The sequence below is a fragment of the Ursus americanus genome, chromosome 8, assembly GCF_024610735.1.
Source record: "Ursus americanus isolate L20-20 chromosome 8, mUrsAme1.1.p, whole genome shotgun sequence".
Classification (NCBI taxonomy): Eukaryota; Metazoa; Chordata; class Mammalia; order Carnivora; family Ursidae; genus Ursus; species Ursus americanus.
This window is the reverse complement of record NC_142134.1, coordinates 63,012,588-63,032,937: the sequence shown is the minus strand read 5'-3', so window position 1 is coordinate 63,032,937 and position 20,350 is coordinate 63,012,588. Positions and strand designations below refer to the sequence as shown.

The following is a 20,350-nucleotide window of genomic DNA, read 5'->3' as shown; positions in this document are numbered from 1 at the left end:
TAACTTTTTGTTTTTTTTGCGAAATTGGTGTCATTATTAAGGAAACCAGTATTTCTGTTAATATGGACTTGCCCTTAGAGTCTGTTGAGGTGTATAAAACTATTTGTCATTATAAAGAATAAGGATCTAGAGTTAGCTTTTATAGTTTATTCAATATTCCATTATTCATCAGTTATTTATTGAGCACCTACCATGTGCTAGCACTATGCTAGGCACTGGGAACATAGTATAGAACAAGAAATCAATTCCTACCCTCATGGAGTTTATAGTCTAATGGAGTTCTTTTGTCATTTTTTTTTTAAACTGCTACCAATGTGCCTATGTCTCTAGCATTCTCTAGATTCTAACACTTCTGTTTCTAATTTGTCCCTTCTAATCTGCTGTTAACTAGGAAACAAGGGAATATAGTTTATGAGAACTGTTCTAAAATAAAGAGACTCAGATGAAGGACTGTGGAACTATGCTTAGACACACATTTTAAAAATTAGCATTTACTTCTTTGCCTGTCACCATTTTCCCAGTTGATTTACAGATTCTTAGATAAATCATATATAAGTGTCACCTGTTCATTGAAGTTGACTGTGACCATACCCGTGGTCCTAGTCACCCAGAAATAGATGTTTATCATGATAAGTAAGGTTTTAAATATACAATATGTATAGAGATGCCACCGGTTACTTAAACTAATATGAACATGGTGATTTATCTCTTTGCCTGTTACACAGGAAGCTTGTTATTTTGTGTGTCTTTGTGTCCAATACTGGTGGAATAAAAGCACCCGGTTATGTGTAATTGCAAACAGTGGATTCTTATCTGAGGAGATATTACTGGTGATTACTATTTTTGTAGTCTAATCCACTCCTGAAAATTGTTTGGTGAGTGAACAGTGAGTGCCTTTTTACTTGATGGCAGGGTCAGTATTTCATTCATTGTCTTATTTTCAGTATCCTAACAATAGACATTAAATAAATATTTTTTAATAACTTGTTGAGATTTTTGAAAGAGTAAGTAATACTACCTTTTTTACTCACTTGGATTCTGAAGAAATTGAGAAATAAGATAAAACAAAAATCAAAATTATACTTTTATTACTGATAAAGGCTGGATAAGAGGACACAGCTTAGTGCTAGAGCAAAATGAGTCCTTTAACTGAACTCCAGAATTATATAGACTTAACCTTGCAGTTAAATAACATTGGTGAGCGTGTTCAGTTTATTATTCCAAAATTTTAAAGTTGAATAAGGCACTAAACCTCTTCTGTGGCGTAGCGAGTAAAGCCCTGGAGAGAGGCCAAGAATGTTACAGTAATGGAGCTCTTTTCACAGGGAAGGACACATCCAGAGTGGAGAAGTGTTTCCCCTAACATAAATCAAAAGAATAAAGTGGACTTAATATATTGTGTTGGGTTTTTCCTTGGCAGAAATCATTAGATGGACAAGTAAAGAATATAAAAAGTAAAGTAGAAGAATTCACTAGGTTAAATAGAGTAGAAAAAAAAAATACACTCTTACCTAATAAAGGTGTAGACACATGAGCTATACAGATGATACCAGAAAATTGTTCACTTCATTTTAGTAACCATGCTGAAGATTTTTGTCCAATTCTTGTTTAAAAGAGAGAGAAAAATTTTGTATTCTGTTATTTATCTGCAACTTTAATTGTAGCCTATGTTAGTTCTTCCCTCTTAAGATTGACCACTTAATTGGGGTGCCTAGGTGGCTTAGTCCTAATTAAGTGACCGACTCTTGGTTTCGCCTCAGGTCATGATCTTGGGGTCATGGGATCAAGCTTATTTAATTATTGTTGTGTAAATATTTAATAGGCAATTGACATGATTAAATGAGTATTTTATATAAGCACTGTGCTAAGCACTTTAAATACATTGCCTTATGGAATGTAATATTTACAACAACCCTATGATTGTGGAATTTATTATTATAACCATTTTGCAGAAGAGAAAACTGAGGCGTTTTTAAACTACTTAAATAATTTACTGAAGATCATATGGCTAGTAAATGGTAGTGCTGGGTCTTGACCTCCAGCTGTTTGATTCCAAAGAACATGTGTTTTACTACATCTCACATATGTGTATATCTTATCTCTCGGCCTGGATTAAAAGTGTTATGAAACAAGAATTATATTTTATATTTCTTTTAGTACCTTCAAATAAATGGTATTGAGTCAGTGGGTAGGTAGTTATTGGGCCACTGACCAATGCTAACACAAAATAAATATTTGTTGAATTGAGGATACCCAGTAGTTACTAATCCTAAATTTACTAAAAAGATTTAATTAAGACAGTCTTTACATGGAACATGCGCCTTTTTTTTCTGTCTTAGTTTTCATCGTACTTTGTGTAGAACAGTTGATAAAAAAGTAGGTTGCCTATCATTTTCCTTTAAGGAATATAAATAAACCCTTTTAAAGTCTTTATAGGTATATATTAGTAAAATATATACATAGTGTACTGTTATGGTAGATATATGCGGACATCTGCCATACTTTAGAGAGGTGTGAATGTTGAACAGTAGTGGACCAAAAATGGAAAGATTTTAGATAATGGGTACCTTACACTAGACCACAAGATATGGTTAAGTCTTTATAGACATTCATGGCATTTGTTGGAAGAGTGCTCAGGCAGTAGACCAGAGTAATTCCAAAATGTCCTAATCACATAGTTCTTTGCCTTTTTTTGAGTGTTACTTTAAATGTACTTGTTATATGCTATGCCCTGAGCTAGGAATTGAGGATAATGAACAAGCTGGCTAGTCTTTGCTTTCATGGAGCTTACGTCTCAGTGCAGCACACATAGTTTAAGGAGGCAATTACAGTACAATATGAGTACAAGATGAGGAAGTACAAGGAACACATAGGGCAGGCACTAAACTCAGGTCGGGGATGTCATGATGGCTTACCAAGGGAAACAATATTCAGATTGAGATCAAAAAGCTAAGGTAGAGTTAGTCAGGGAAAGGAATAGAGAAGAAAAGTGCTTTAGGCAGAAGGGAGCAACAAGCTTAGAGATTTAGAAGTGGAAAAGTGTGGCACATTGAAGGAGCAAAGTTGTATGGCTGGGTGTATTGGGAAAGGGACATGGTGAAGAATGATCCCAGATATGTAGCTGGGGGTGTGCTTCTTCCTCAAGGCTATCTATCTATCTATCTATCTATCTATCTATCTATCTATCATCTTTCTTTCAGATTTATTTATTTGAGAGAGAACACATGGGCGCGTGTGCCAGGGAGGGGCAGAAGGAGAGAATTTTTGAAGCAGACTCCACGCTGGGTGCAGAGCCCAACTTGGGGCTTGATCCTATGACCCATGAGATTGTGACCTGAGCTGAACCCAAGAGTCGGCTGCTTAACCGACTGAGCCACCCAGGCTCCCCTCAAAGCTTTTTTAGACTGGATCCTAAGAGCATTTGGGTGTCATTTTAGAATTTTAAGCGTAGTAATGACGTGATCATATTTGTGTTTTATATTCACTCAGCAATGTCCTGGTTATCCGGTATGTGCCGCACATTATGCTAGACACTGGAAATACAATCACTGGTGAATAAGAAAGACATTGCTCCTGGCTAAATAGCCAGACAAATTGGCAAAGAGGTTGAAAATGGTGTGGAAGGAGGGGAGACTGCTTAAGAACTTGTCAGATGAACACAGGCAAGAGATGTTGGTTTAAGTGTCAGTGGAGTGGAAAAAGATGAGAAGTATTTCCGGGGATTTAGGGGACAGGAAAAGGCAGGAGTCAAGAGTGATGTACAGGTTTCTTCAACCTTCATCTCTTCATATAAAAATGTGAGCTCTACAAGGACAGAATTTTAGCCTATTTTGTTTACTGATCTATTTCTATTACCTTAAACACTTAGTAGAGTCTCACTAAATATTTCTGAATGAATAAAAATCTAACTTGATTTTGGATTAACATTAATTGATTTTTGGGTTGCCACCTCTTATTACCTATTTATGGATAAACTTCTTTGTGCATTAAATAACAAGATTACCAGTAAGTGCTCTCAAGTTTCAATCCTTAATTTCTAAGGTTTACTAAATTTAGAAATAATTATTATTAAAATGAAAAGATTTTGAAACAATATTTCATTCTAAACTACGTGTCCCTTACAAATGATATAATGAACGGTATGAAATATATGGTTTTTAAGCTGTCTTGCATATATGAAGAAATATTGAGGTATATATAGATTACCTTTTTTTTTCATTTGTGAGTAGGGAAGGATAATTTATTTAGGTACATGGAGTAAGATTTTTGTGGAAAAAACAATTAGATAGAGATAGTGAAACTTTTAGAAATCGGGTTGAACAGGTTGCTTTTTCTATTCCAGAAATGTTTCCTTTGGACATTTGAGCATTTTACTCTTAAGTCCTGGGGTAGGTGTAATTAAGCTTGGTGTAGCATAAACACTTTACCTGCTGGTGTTCCAGTTTGGATGAGGCATTTCTTGAAAATTCAGTGTATGGTTCTTGAGTATTAGAACATGGTTACTTTGCCAGAGGAACAGGTGTTATGACTAATTTCAAAAGGAGTTATTTGTTCTCGTGAAAGAGACTGGAATCTCTAAGTAAATGTTGAACTGTTATGTTTTCCTATTGCGCTTTCTGTGCTTTCATGTCACTCTGTGTCTCAGTTGTTATATTCCAACCATTCTGGCTTTTTCTGATTTTTAAATCTTCCAAATGTTCCTAACTCAGGTCTTGGGCTTGCTGCCCCTCTGCCTGAAATATTCTTCCCCTAGATCTTTGTGTGGTTGGCTCCTTCTCACTTATGTCTTAGTTCAAGTATTAGCTCCCCTAGACACCTACCCTTCCAAATCACTTCTATCTCATTACCCCGCTCTCATTTTCTCATGGTGCATATTACTATCTGATATAGTTCTATTAATTTGTTTCTTTTTCTAATTATTGACTGTCTTTCTTCACTAGAATGTTAGGTAGATGAGAACAGAGGATATTATCTCAATTTCTACCATATACTTAGTATCTAGAATAGCTCAAATATTTGTTGAATAATATTTGCTCAATAAAAACAGTACATTTTGAATATGAATGTAAAGTTACTTAAAACAGAAAGAATCCATAAGACATTACCATTTTTAAATTTTATTAAATTCATGTATTATATAGTAAAACATGGCTCTTTTGAAAGATACTAATTACATTATCATTTCAACTATGTAAAAAATATATAATCATATGGAAAAGGAAATTGGGAGAAATGAAAACAGTTGATATGTTAACAAGTTCATGGATTTTTTTTCAACCTTAAAAAATTCCTCTAAATGTTACAATATTTATATGCTAAAAATAACAGCTCTGACAATTTTTACATGAGCATTTACAAAGCTAAGTAATTTTAAAATTACCTCAAATTATGAATTCAGATTATTGTGCAATTCAACTTTTAACAAGTAATTAAATTGCTAATCTAAAACTACAATATTAGTAGGATAAGAAAACTTTATTATGTTGTTGTACCTTCTGTAAACACACTGAATTGCTAGCAGATATTCTTTTTCATTTATGACATGGACCACAGAGGTAAGTGATTTCTAACAAAGAGAATTAATTAGTTATCAAAATAATGTACAATATCTAGCTGCCTCTTTTTGTCCCTAGGTTTCCTTTACCTAGTCATCCTGCTGCACCTCCTGAACATCTGAAAGAACCTTTGGTTTACATGAGGAAAGCACAGGTTGGCTATTGTTCATTTTCGTTTTATTTTTCCGTGCTAAGTTATGTAATACGGAATGAAAGATCCTCGTTGGTATCAGGAGTATATATTATTCACTATATGGAAGCCTGGGTAAGGACCACTCCAACGATTTGAATAGTATTTGCATGCTCTTCCTTTTTACTTTCAGTAACCAAGGAGCGCACTTACTTAACTACAGTAATCCTGAAAATGTTGAGTTGAAGGAAGAAAAAAAATCAAGTACTGTACTGGCCTGAAATTTTAAATGTGATAAAAGTATTATGTGACCATTTATTTCTCATGCTCTGTGATATTAAAAGAATAAGATGGGAATGAACCGACTCACTCTTCCTTTAAAATATTGGCTTTCAAAGCCGGTCATACTGATACTGTATTTGAAATAGGTTTGTTCTCACAGCAGGCGCTATGGACTAACTGTATTCTGTCACAGAACTCAGTTGAACCTGCTTTCTAAAGTGGGCTGAAATAACTAAAATTCACTTTAAAAAAAGAAATGATTTTAGACAGAAAACCGTAAAGAACTGTTAAAATAGACACTGAGGTTCCGTCACCGTTCTTCACCTCAGTGTGGCCTGACGCACCTGCCTCCGAGGTAACCCCTGCGAGCCTTCCTCGCGGTACAGCGTGACTCTCTGACTGCCGCTGCCAAGGGGTTTAATGGGCAGCACAGAGTCAACCTTCCTCAATCATAGTCTCAGAGATTATCATGAAAAATTTCAAATATACCCCAAAGAACTCCCGTAAACCCATCTCCCAGCTTCAGTTATCATAGTGGTTCGTTCTGCTCCTGAAAGATAATCTGCTGCTTTGAGTTATCACAATCCAAGCAGTGGATGTGAGGCAGCTTTTTTATTTTTCAACTTTTATTTTCATTTGAAAAGGTCTCAAAATCAGATGGTGAAAAGAAGCAATAACAGGGAGATCTTTGAGGAAATATGTAATATAATCCATATCTCTGGGTGGTACCTTTAGGTCTAGCAATCAGACAATATTATTGATATGTCACAAAGCATACTCATTAAATGCTACATGTGTGAAAAATTGTTTGATCTTTTATTGTAAAGACATAAACTCAAAAAAATTAAAAGATTACGTCTGAATATTTTTTTGGTGAAATTTGAAAATTTCCAAAGGGTTTGGAGAAAGTATCAGTTTTAGCATATTAGCTATAGGAAAGAAGATACTGAAGTTATTTTCCTATCATGATGGAAAAAGAGGAGGTAGAGAGGTGGGGTGCCTGGGTGGTGCAGTCGTTAAGCGTCTGCCTTTGGCTCAGGGCGTGATCCTGGCGTTCTGGGATCGAGCCCCGCATCATGCTCCTCCGCTGGGAGCCTGCTTCTTCCTCTCCCACTCCCCCTGCTTGTGTTCCCTCTCTCGCTGGCTGGCTCTCTCTCTGTCAAATAAATAAATAAAATCTTTAAAAAAAAAAAAGAAGAGGTAGAGAGGTAAATAATAGGTCCGTTCTTCACACCTACTGCTTGTTGCTGAGAGCACATATGAAGGGTAAGTGTATGTGTTGTGTGTAGATATATGCGACTCCTCTCTTTTCTTTCCAGACTCACACACTAACGCAGGGCTTGGTGCACTGCAGTCTATGGGCCAGATCTGCCCTGCCTCCGGTTTTTAAACAGCTGGCAAGCTAAGAATATTTTTTACATTTTCAACTGGCTGAAAAGCCAAAAGAGTAATTTCTGTGACCTATGAAAATTATAGGAATTAATAATTTTATTGGAAAATAATCTTGTTCATTTATTTAGATATTGTCAGTGGGTGCTGTTGCACGACAATGTCAGAGTTTAGTAGTTGCCTAGAGAGCTTATGACCTACAAAGTCTAAAATATTTGCTGTTTGTCTTTTTACAGGAAGCTTGTCAATCCCTGCACTACATTATTCATTCTTTAAGAGCAGGGACTGTGTTTTTTTCTCCTTGACATCCAGCACAGTGCTTAGCTCATGGAACACGATTTGTTGAAATAATTGATTCTTTAACTGTGGTCACACTAAATACCTCTTCTACCAATTAGTGTCTAGCTATCTTCTTCTATTTGTTCTCCCTGAGTCATCTAGTTCTCAAGCTCCCGGTTGTATTGGGCAGTTCTCTCCTCTTTGCACAAAAGCTCCTTAGTCCAGATGGTAAAACTACCATTCTATCAGCGTGCTCCCTTGCACCTCATCGTCTCTTGCCCTATTAGACTTCTGTTCTGCCTGCCATTCCAGTTCTCAGCCTAAGGCTACTTCTGCATCTACTTTCTTCTCCCAAACTGTGGAATTACTTAGGAAAGTCACATGAATTTTGTGTTTACCATCAGTTTAATCTAAATCCATTTATTTGTCTTTCAGTGGATTCGTTTTGCTGCCTGTCAGTCCTTTTATTATTACTCATCATGCATTATCTGCTTTCCAGTTAGGTTTTCCCAGAGTTCTTCAGGCTTGTATAGCTCCTAATTCTACTTCTCTCTCTCATTTTAAATATTTAACTGTTTTTAATATTTGCCACTTAGTATTAAGAACATTCACTTCCACTTTATCAATCTCTGCTGTCTTATAACTGTTCTATGTGCCCTTACAAGTGAATCATTTTGCCTTTCCCTCTTGCATCTTTTAGCACTTTTCTTATTTTGTTTTCTAGTCCCGGAAAGCTCTTTCTGCCTTGTTAGTATTATGAAAATCCGTCTATTTTGTGAGGGTCAGCTCAGATGACATCTCTTCTCCAAGATGGTTATCATCCCTGTTGAAAAGGATCTCTCCTTCTTTTGGATTCTTGTAGCACACTGTCATTTTACGGTTCTTATCACAAATTGCATTCTATTATAGCAATTTCTGTGTACATCTTTTTGACTTTTGTTATAAGCCTCTTGAAAGCAGTAACAACTTAAAAACGTTTTTGTGCACCCATTACATCTAGCATACTGATCCTTATGTAGCAAGAACTTAGGACGTTTATGTTAAATTAATAGTAAAGGCCCTTGCCATCTCTTCTACCAATTATTGTGATATTCAAATTAAAAGATCTTTACTGAATGCCTGCTAAAAGACACCCTACTATGTGCTATGAAGATTCAGAAATAAATTAGATATGGGGCGCCTGGGTGGCACAGTTGGTTAAGCGTCCAACTCTTGGTTTCAGCTCAGGTCATGATCTCAGGGTTGTGAGATCGAGTCCCATGTTGGACTCCATGCTCAGTGCAGACTCTGCTTGGGTTTCTCTCTCTGCCTCCCTCTTCCCTTCCCCCCTGCTCGCTCGTTTGCTCTCTCAAATAGATAAATAAATCTTAAAAAAAAGAAAGAAATTAGATAAAGATTCTGCCTATGGTAACTCATGGTTTAATCGCTGAAAGAAGACATAGGCATAAATGGTTGTAATGTAAGGTAGAAAGTGCTATGTGCTGTGGGGGAGATGGCTAAAACATTCCGTAGGAGCACTGGGGAGGACCTGGGCACAGGCGGTTCCTTATTAAGTTGTTCTTTGCTCTTGATAATCAAAAAGAACTTTAAAAAAATCCAGTTAGTATTTCTTTCCCCTTTTATTCAGTAAAACAGGTTGGCAGAAAATATTTTGGAACTGGAGCCTGGAAAATTTTGATTTTTTTTTTTTCCTATTAAAGTTTCATGAGTTATTTGAACTTCACTTAGCTCTTGATTGTGTCTTCAGAGTTGGGATGTAAATCAGCTCTCTGCAGTTTTTGGCAAGCTAGATTGGTGTTCAATTTTCTGGGCTGATGAGGGAAAGAGGTTTCTTATACTGCATCAGCATTTCCCAGGTTGTTTTCTGCTGAAACTAGCCCTGAGAGATGCTCCACAAAAAAGGGTTCTGTGGACAAATAAGTTTAGAAATTGAGGACCACACTGCCTTCCTCTTGGTCACAGATTTTCTTCCTTCCTTCCTTCCTTCCTTCCTTCCTTCCTTCCTTCCTTCCTTCTTTAAATATCCTTTTTTTATTTGTATTTATTTTTTATTGAAGTATAGTTGACACATAATGTTACATTAATTTCAGGGTTTCGGGTATTCAGCATAGTTTCGGGGGTACCACATCGTGATTTGATGACTCTATACATTATGACGTTCACCAGAAGTGTAGCGCCACCTGTCATCATACCGTGCTATTACAGTATCATTGACTATATTCCCTGTGCTGGAACTTTCACTCCTAGAATCACAATTTATTTATGATTTCTTTTGTGGACTTGATTTTTTTTAAAGATTTTAGATTTACAGAAGAATTAAAAAGTTATTATAGAATTTCCATAGATTCCACACCTAGTCTCCCCTATTAACATCATCTTAGGTTAGTGTGGTACATTTGTTAACAATCAGTGAACCAATATTAATATGTTATTATTAGCTAAAGGTTATATTTTATTTGTATTTCCTTAGTTTTAACCTAGTGTCCTTCTTCTGTTCCAGGATCCCATCCAGGACACCACATTACATTTGGTTGTCATGTCTCCTTAGGCTCCTCTTGGCTATGACAGTTTCTCAGACTTTCCTTGTTTTCGATGACCTTGACAGTTTTGAGAAGTACTGGTCAGGTATTTTGTAGAATGTCCCTCTGTTGGAATTTGATGTTTTTCTCATGATTAGATTCGGGGGCGGGTAGGTTCTTGGAGGAAGACCACAGATAGAAAGTGCCGTTTATGTTCCTCACATCATAACAGGGTATAGATAGTCAGCATGGTCTGGCACCGCTGATGACGTGGCTCGCCTGGCTTGTGAGTTTACTTCACTGCAAAGTCGCTCTTCGCCCCCACCCCCTTGTATAGTCTACTCTTTGGAAGGAAGTCACTATTTGTGGTTCACATGTAAGGTGAGACAGTTAGGTTCAGCCTCGGTGAGGTGAGAGTCTCTACAGAAATTATTTGGAGTGTTTCTGCACGGATGAGTTGCCTCCCTCCCCCCAGTTATTTATTATATCACTGTGGACTCATGGATGTTTATTTTATACTTTGGGTTTTAGTTCAATATTCCTTAATTTTGTTGTATACAGTTTATTTTGGCATGTTAAAGACTCCAAGATGTTCTGCAGTAAAGAAACTGTTTAATTTTATTTAATCCAGTGTTGTTCAAACTTATGTGACCGTGAAACCCTATATCCATGTAAAATAATTTGAGAACAACTTTGCTTTAGAGAAAGCAGTATTTGAAGAAACTGATATCAGTGTGTGATTAAATATAAGTATGTGAATTTTCTTGTGAAATAGTACTAGTAAGAACGTGGTGCTCTAATTATGTGCCAGGTACCATTCTAGTGCTTTACAAGTATTTACTCATTTAATGTTCATGACAAGCCTGTGAGGTGTGTTACTCTCTGGATCTTAGATAGGTCCAATTTCACAAAACTAGTAGGTGGAAGAGTTGGGATTTCCTCCTGGACAGTCTGGCTCTAGAATCTGTACTGCCTGATGATATTCAGCCTGTTTCTCTATCCACTCCAGAAGTGCTCAGACAAATTCAAGGTATGCTGTGTGGTTGAATTTGTGCAGTTCTCTGTCAATCTAGTAACCTAAATAAAAATGAAAATTTTGTTAGTTTTATGTGACTTCAATTCTCATCCTCTTCCTAATTGATCTTTCTGCCTTCTGTTTTGTCACTCCATTTCTTAAGACTTTTGGGTTTTCTGGGTGGCTCAGTTGGTTAAGCATCCGACTCTTGTTTCGGCTCAGGTCATGATCTCATGGTCTGGTATCGAGCCCTGTGTGGGGCTCTGCACTTGGTGGGTAATCTGCTTGAGATTCTCTCTCTCCCTCTCTCTCCCTTTCTGTTGCTACCCCTGCTCAAGCTCAGATGCAAGCGTGCTCTCTTTCTCTCAAATAAATAAATAAAATCTTTTAAAAAAACTCCAAACTTTCTCGACTTTTAGGATACAACTGCAACTTCTTGTTTTTGCTTACAAAACTATAAATGATCTTGCTCCTTTTTACCGTTCGGGTCTTATCTTTCATGTCCTCACACTGTTCCTCCCCATTCCAGCACTACCCTGCCCACTTCCACACCCATCAGCCTTCTCTATCTAATCATACTTGACTTCCGTCAGTTGTTCCAGCAGGAGAACTGTTGCTCATGCTGTTGCTTCCAGCCGAAACTGTCTCCCCACAAATCCCACAAATTCTGGCTAACTTCTGCATGTTCTCAGGTGTCAGGTTACATGATGGTTTCTTTAGGAAGGCTTTCTGACCCTGAGATCTCAGATTCTCAAGTACTTTTTCTTTTTCTCCAGTTCTCCAGTCCCCCTGTACCTCCTACCACAGTACTTGGGTTGTCTATATCATCATCTCGATTCTGCCATTTCGGTGAAGCAGGACCAGTGTCTCTCTTTTCACAACCGTATCTTCAACATCTGGCACAGTGCCTGCCTCAGGGCAGATGCTCAGTAGCTATTTTTTTTTTAATGATGGATGAATTGAATAAACACAAAATAGAAAATGTGCCCTCTTAGAAAATATTCACACCCTCTTTCCTAGTAATTCCACTTTTAGAACCTTATCTAAAGGGAAGAATCAGGGAAATGCAGAAATTTATGTTCATGATAATATTAAAAAATTTAAAAGAATCCAAATGAATAACTGTAGGGTTTGCATATATATAGCATGGTATCTCCAAAAGACAATGTTATACAGGCATCAAAAATGTAATTTTTGAAAGAATATAATGAAATAGGAAAGTGTATACAATATAATCTTAAATGGAAAAAGCAAAATATAAAACAATATAATTCCACTCTAAATATGTATATGCATGTGTATATGTATACACACACGTGTATATCTCAATTGTACACACATAGAAAAAATGAAAGAAGAGAACAAAATATTAACAGTGGTTATTTTTGGCTGATAGAAATTTATGGATACTTATTTATTATTCTATTCTTTACATACTGTTCTTTTTTCCAAATTGTCTTGAATAAATGTGTTACTTTTATAGTCAGAGAATTACTAAAATCTTTTTCCTTTAGATAGCTGGGTTATAACTATTTTGCTTAATTTTTTTCAGAGTGAAGGAAATAATTTTTTAATTTTATAATTTCATAGTTTTTTGCATGCTGAATTATATGGCTTTTAAAGACTTATTTACTTAAATTGTTATAAAAAAGTAACAAGGCAATAGGTAATACCGAATTAGAGATTTCAGTACAATTGTGAGTCTTTTGTAATTTTTTTGCTTCTCATGGCTTAGAAATTACCTTATTTATAAAACTCTTGAAATCCTTTGACTTAATACCATAGATTCCAATTATTAGGGAAACTGATTTGAAGGCAACAGTAATTTCATTTGGAGAGGATATGGGTTTGGGTAAAAGGTAATATCTTCCTATTAAACATTTTAAATGTTAAAAGGCCATTCATTTTTCTTTTAAATAGCATTTTAAAGCTTTATTTATTTCATAAGTCTTTTGGGTAGAAACCATTATTTTCTTTGTATCTTGCATTAGTGCACTGTCATTTCTCAGTAGTTGATTTGCCGCTTCCACTTCTTTTTCTGTGTGTGCTAAATATATTTTGACATTTTAATTTAAATAATAGCACAGGACTATGATTTTTTTTTTCTTCGAGCATTTATTTTTGAGACTTTGGGCTTATTTAATCACCTCTACAGATACAGCCTGAGAAAAGGTATCTATAAACCGGAGCTGAAGTGGGTCCAAGTTTATCTCGCCCAACCTCTGATGTTCATGTCCTTTTGCTTAAGTACTTCTAGAGAAAACAGGGAACTCACGATTTCATAACTTAAGCCACTTCAGTTAAGCCTTTCTACTTATTGGAAAGTTTCTTTCTTGTATTAAACGGTCATTTGCTCCTTATGACATTTACTCACTGGTCATAGTTTTGGGCTTGGCACATAGAAAGCATTCCATACAGTGTCTGTCAGTGAGGCAGCAAGTAAACAAAGGAATGAATAAATACCCTGAATTAAGATGAGAGTTCTTGAGGGAACCTAAGGGATAACCCAGGTTGTGGGCAACCACTTTCTTCATCTTGGATTTCCCCTCATTGTCAGGAAATTCTATTCCTCTTTCTGATGTCTATAGAAATGACTTCTCGGACTACCCAAGATTTCTATGGAAATAACCTCTCTGGTCATCTGACTGAAGTTCTTCTAAGGGGTACCCTTGGAAAAGCCCTGCTGACCTTGGCATTGTGTCATAAGTATGGAACGGAAGATGGGGAAGACATGGTGAACCCCTGGAGTTACTTTTCTTTCAGTATTTTTAGGCTTTAAAGAAAGTGGTTTGTATTCTATTAACAACCAGAAGTTTTGACATACCTAGCTTCCCGTTTCCTTGCTTATTCTTTTTTGTTCTTTCTGTGTGTACGGCATATGGCTGATATAGCCCTTGTGAACTTTTTGAACCTGTCTCGTGTTATTTGTGTATCTGTCTTATCTTCCCCACCCCCACAACAAAAGTGATGTGTTTCTTAGATAAATGGGATGCAGTTTTATTCATCTTTAGTGTCATGTGTTTAGTAGGTGCTCAATAAATGTTTGTTGAATTAATATCTTTTCATTACTTGAATTTTCAGCTATAACACCTCATGCCCCGCTGTTCTAGCCACAAAAATCCCTTTTTTAAAAAATTTAATATTCTTTTCCTCTTAATTTTTAGTCATACTTTCTTCTCTTTTGGATTATTTCTAAGTTCCTGCTTCAGTTGTGGAGCACATAAAAATGCTAATTGAATAAAGATTTGTTCAGCATTGCTTCAGTTTTTAATATTCTTTCTCATTCTACTCTCATGTGTTCCTTTTAAAAGTTTCCTCATTCATGCCCCGTATGAGGCTCCCTGTTTGGCGGGGAGCCTGCTTCTCCCTCTCCCTCTGCCCCTCCCCCTACTCGTGTTCTTTCTCTCTCTCTCTTGCTCTCTCGCTTGCACGCATGCACAGATAAATACATAAAATCTTTTTTAAAAAGTTTCCTCATCTATAAAGTGAAGGTAATGGTACATATCTCACAGGATTAATAATTAACATATGTAAATATATGTAAATTATGTGGCTGTTTCCAAACTTTTCTTTCAGAACGCTTTCTTCTGTTGTCTGATTCCTTCTCTGTGTAACTTTTTTCCTTAACTATTTTCTCTTTATATTACATGTCTCTATATTACATCTAATTGAATTACATTCAGTTTCAAGTTGGTAAATTGAAATAATTGGTAGTGGGGTCTATCCATTTAGGAGAACTGTGATTAATCATTTAAAAATTGTACTTTATAGAGAACACTTGAATGAGATGTTTTTACCAAAATAATTTTTTAAAGGAGATGTTAGCAAATATGTTTCAGGATATCTTCTTGAGGTGTCATTCCAGAAGATGTCATTCTATTTTGAATGGCCTTCATGTTTGGGTTTTTAGTAGGCTTTATACTGTATTAAAATTGTATACTGCAGTCTTAAAAATGTGTATAGTATGTATTATGATCCACACATTGATGTCTACTGTAACTTTTTGTTTTTATGTCCATGAGATACTGTCTTTTTATCAGTTCAAGAGCCTTTTTATGTGTGGCTGGAAATGAGAATATTTGGAATCATAATTCAATAATAGCAATTTGGTTCTTTATATAATAGAACAAGTGATACAAATTCAGGGATTGGATTTTTTTATTGTTTATTTTTTTAAAGATATTTGAGAGAGAGAGATCATGAAAGAGAGTGAGAACAAGAAGGGGGGAGGGGCAAAGAGAGAGGGAGAAGCAGACTCCCTGCTGAGCAGGGAGCCCAATGCGGGCCTTGATCCCAGGTCCCTGGGATCATGACCCGGGCTGCAGGCAGACACTTAACCGACTGAGACACTCATGAGCCCCAGAGACTGGATTTTTAATCTTTATGCAAATTTTATTTTTATAGTAGTGATTGAATTAAGATTACTTTTTTTTTTTTCCCCCAAAATAAGCTTTCTTGTATCTCCTTCCCCCACAGTCTGGAGCTGGGTGGGGAGGCAATTGACAGAGGCGTATTAGAGGAAATGATATTTAAGCTGAGACTTGAAAGTTGAGTAAGATTTATTCAGATAAATTGAGGATAAGGATGTTGGGGATGGAAGTGGGTTATATTGTTATAACTACTGTTTGATCATGAATAAGGTGCTCAAATGTATTTTAAGTCTTGGATCTAAGAGAAATATTTACAGTAAAAAAAAGAGAGAGATAATTGAAAATAAACCAGTAAATAGGACTAGTTTTGTCGGTATTTCATATAATTTATGAAGACTATTCTTTTACTCCTAAAAAACCTATTTCTATTTATTTAGTGAACTAAGGCTTATACATTTTTCACAGCTCTATATTTCTCCTATAGGTGAATGCTTTTTTGTTCATTCATTGTTTAGGCCGTTATATCAAAATTTTAAAAAAATGCTTGCAACATTACTTAGAGTAGAAATCTGTTCAATCATTGAGCATCTATTATGTGCTAGACAAAGTGTGATTATGTGCTATGATAGGTGAAGGATGGGGTGCAAAGGCACCTAATACCATCTGGGGTGAGGGACCAGGAAGAGAAAGCTTAATAGAGCTGAAGACCTGAAAGGTGAGTAAGGCTTATTCATATAAAGTAGGAATAAGTACGTTGGAGATGAGAGCAGAGCATGGAGAATATCTTCCAGATAAAAAGGGTAATGTATTTAAATATATGTGTTAAAGAGGAACCTATGAACAATAATAACTATAGTAAAAGCTATCAATTATTGAATGATGATTATTATCATTATTATGTCCCTTTTCCAAATTTTCCAGTATTTTCCAAATACTTTACCTCTATAATCTTTATAGAAACCACTTAAAGGAGCTATTATTATTATTCCACTTTTATTGACTGGATATAACTGTCCATTATCAATAATGTTATATATAGTTCTCTTCTTTTCTTCTCTCCTGGTCTAAATTTTGAAGCTTTGGTATTATTTTATTTTGGTTTCAGTGAGTCAGAAGTGGCCTATAGGCATGTTTTAGTAAAAAGACCAAAAAAAAAAAAATTACTACATTTTAGCTTAGTGTTAAAAAGAATAATTTACTAAAATATGGTAAACATGGGCAATCAATTTATGACTGACTATTAAAAAGAACTTATTATTTCAAGTTTAAAAGAGATATAGGGGTTAGAGAAGAAGGTAATCAATGCTGTGAAAAAACAATAAGACAAATCCAGATTGTAACACATTCTAAAAGATGACTGGCCTGGACTCCTCAAAAAAGTCAATATAATGAAAAAGAAAAGGACAAAGAGACTGTAGATTCAGTTACATGGGAAAAGACATAACAACCAAATGTAATGTAATGCATATGTTTTTAATGGATTGTGGATTAAAAAAGCTATAGAAGATATTTTGGGGACAACTGGAAAAGTTTGATGGTGGACTAAGTATTAGATGATGTGAAATATTATTGCTAATTTTCTTAGGTGTGATAGTGGTATTGTGGTTATTATGTAGGAGAAAGTTCTTTTTAGAACATTCATGCTGAAGTATTTAGGACTGAAATGTCTTGTTTGGAAAAATTACAATATAATAATTCCTGTGAAGTTTTATTTTTACTAGGTTATTAATGAGATTTCTGAGTATCAAACATTTACAAAATGCTTAAATGTAATTTACCGTTTTATTACCTGCTATTTTTTCTTATGACTTGTTGAATTTTTTTTTTTTTTAATCTACCCTCATTGCCATCCTCCCCTAGAACATCAGTTCTATGAGGACTGAGACCGTCTGTTCATGGCTTAATTCACAGCACTAAGGACAGTATCTGGCACATAGTAGGCAGTAATCAATATTTGCTGAGTGAACTAATGAATGAAGTTAACCAATCTCACCCAATCTCACCCAACCAACCACCATTTCTATATAACTCATAATATCTTTAATTTTTTAAAAATTAGTTTTGGTATTGTTAACCAGAAACAATAATAAGTTGTTTTTTGTATTTCAGGGAAGTTGGGAAAAAAGAATTTTGAAGAGTTTAAATAGTATGTGCACGGAACTGAGTATCCCATTGGCACGAAAGGTACTTTTAACATTTAAGTATTTTATTGTCAATCAAATACTAGGAGTACCTTGAAGTTGTAACTGTTAGGCAGATTTATCTTTTTTTTTTTTTAACCAGTATATCAGTTTGTTTTGAATCAAAAATCTGTAAAAGGCCACTTATGTGGGTGTATTCTAAATAGATTTCTATTATATATACTATAATGCTTTTTGTAATGAACATATCTTGAGAATAAATAAAAATATAGTATATAATCTACATATAGATTATTTAGAAATTTGTAAAGGTCGTAAGTGTTATAAATGCACTTTAAGAATTTTAATTACCTTTGATCTCCTTACTTTTGGCTAATTAGCACAATAATCATACTTTTTGAATTTGAGATGGGGTTCAGGCATGCTATTATCTTGTAATAGCCAGTATGGTACCATCTTTCAGTGTTAACATAGAGAATGGAAAGATGATTTGTCATCTCTCAGTTGAATTATTTAGTTCTAATAGTGGTATTATTAGATCTAATTCTCAACATTTATCTGTCACTATGGAGTTTGAGTGGGGAGAGATGAAAAAGAAGAGAAAAACCACTTGAGGAATGCTCTGGATTCTTTTTGGCTTCTCCTGAGTGGGAGAAAACAAATTTCTCTTCATTTTATTCTCCCTACCTGCTATTTATTCCTTGTTGTGGGACAGGATATAGTGGATGAACTTTGGATAATACCCAAGGACAAGTCACTGGAGGCACCAGAAAGATGGTATAAAAAACGGATACATTTATATGGAAAACTGTCGAAGTATGTCGTATTGTGTGATACGCTGTCTTTCATATAGGAAGATGGTGCTGCTGACTCACAATCACACTCTCTTGGCCAGTCCCCCTCGCGGTGCATTTCTGAGGTTGTGGGATGGGGTAAGAGATGTAGTATGCGGCTGAGGAGCAGTTTTTCTTTGTGAAATTTACTGGCCAGTAGAGATCATTTACCTTCTTTTCTTGGGTTCATTAGTACCACATTCTACCTGAGCCATTGAGACTAGATATAAAATAATAGTTAAATAACAAGAATTTTAAAAGTAATTCCCAAAACAGTTCACCTTATGTCATGAAATTATTTTTTCTTATATTATGGTTGCTTATCCAAACTTTTAGATAAGTTATCGGTTCTTATTTTTCAGCTGCATTGCTAAACTGCACAAAATGAAACCAATTTTAAAATTACCTTTTTTAGAGGCCAGTTGGAGAACAGAAAGAACTTCTCAATAAATGGAATGAAATGGGAACTGACGAACCAGGTATATGAACAACTTTTTTCAAAATGTGGTAGTAGGAAACGAATCGCCTTCTTAATTATGGATCCAAAATAACAGCATTAACAGTTCTTTTGGTAGAGCCAGCAATTTTCCTTCCCTGCTAATTACTGTCGTCTACGTTTTTTGCTTCAACTCCTACTTTGCAGTTGAAAAATTCCTAACTTTGGCCAATGTTTTACATTACTTCAAGAATATTTAAAACGATTATCCTGTTTTAAAGCAGCATTTGGAAACATTTTTGTAGAAAAGTAGATTAAATCTTTCAGTGGATTTCTTAGATTCTTAATTAAGGTAAATATTTTTCAGGCTTTAAAGGTAGGTTAAATGGTGAGAAGTTTTGAGACTTCTAAATGTTTTTAAGTATTTCTTTTTGTTCATTTTATGTTATTTTATTTTATTTTTTGGTTCATTTTAATGGTTAAAATGAACTAAATCAATCAATTTTATAAATATATGACAACTGTATCTCATTTACCATGATAAATAGATCTATATAATTGTATAGATAGACATGTACATAATCCCTCACCACTCCTTTAAAAACAAGTGTCGGGGACTGGCAAGAAATAAGTACTGTACTAGAGGAAGCAGTGTGTTATACAAGTTCAAAAGGGAGAACAGCACAATACAACTAGAGGAATTCACTAAGAAAGTATTATTTATGTTCTGTGTACTTTGAGAATTCTCATATAGAACTTTTATGTTATATTGACATTGTTTTTTCAATTCAGTTACAAATTTATTACAGATTTAAGAAAGGGAGTCTCTTAATTTCTTCCAGAATATGTCACTTTAGGCTGTTACTCTTCCTTTTCATTTTTGTGCTCCCAATACTTAAGACAATGAATGAAAAATTATCGATACTGTGCAAGTCTGAATTAATCTAGCTACATAGCAACATATGAAAGAATCATTAACTTTTATTATTAATAAGCATTCATATGGTGTAGTAATTGGACTTTTGTTCTAATCTATTTTATTAATTCCAGATTTAAGCCTTTTCAGACCTGTTTATGCACCAAAGGATTTTCTGGAGGTAGGTTATATTGGATCAATATAGGTATATTAATGAGGGGAAAAAGTGGAAGAAATGATGATATAAGAATATCTCCAGGCAGAGGAATCACCATGTATAAAGCCCTAGAGTCACTGAAGTGGTAGAATGACATGATCAGATTTGTGGTTGGAAATAGCTCTTGGAAAAATACATTAGAATGTGGAGAGATTAGAGGCAAGAAAATCAATTAGGAAGATTTTGATTAAAAAATAGTAATCGTAAATCAGGTAGCCTGTTGCCTGGCCCATATAGATGCTCAGTGAATCTTTCCCCTGTTTTAGTA

At 35.1% G+C, this 20,350-nt stretch overlaps 1 protein-coding gene across 6 annotated transcripts in view; it reads left to right on the top strand.

Moving 5' to 3' along the window:
* The window catches only part of TBC1D19 (TBC1 domain family member 19), a 150,628-nt gene that overhangs the window by 38,926 nt on the left and 91,352 nt on the right, over positions 1 to 20,350 (top strand). For 3 of the 6 annotated variants that reach the window (XM_087864243.1, XM_045799270.2, XM_087864241.1), the window contains 4 exons: positions 5,634 to 5,709; positions 17,649 to 17,723; positions 18,929 to 18,992; positions 20,000 to 20,046. In XM_087864243.1, coding sequence (XP_087720369.1) covers positions 5,695 to 5,709; positions 17,649 to 17,723; positions 18,929 to 18,992; positions 20,000 to 20,046 — 201 coding nt within the window. In that variant the 5' untranslated portion in view covers positions 5,634 to 5,694. The remainder of the gene's footprint in view (positions 1 to 5,633; positions 5,710 to 17,648; positions 17,724 to 18,928; positions 18,993 to 19,999; positions 20,047 to 20,350) is intronic. The other 3 variants (XM_045799272.2, XM_087864242.1, XM_087864244.1) reach the window with 1 other exon arrangement.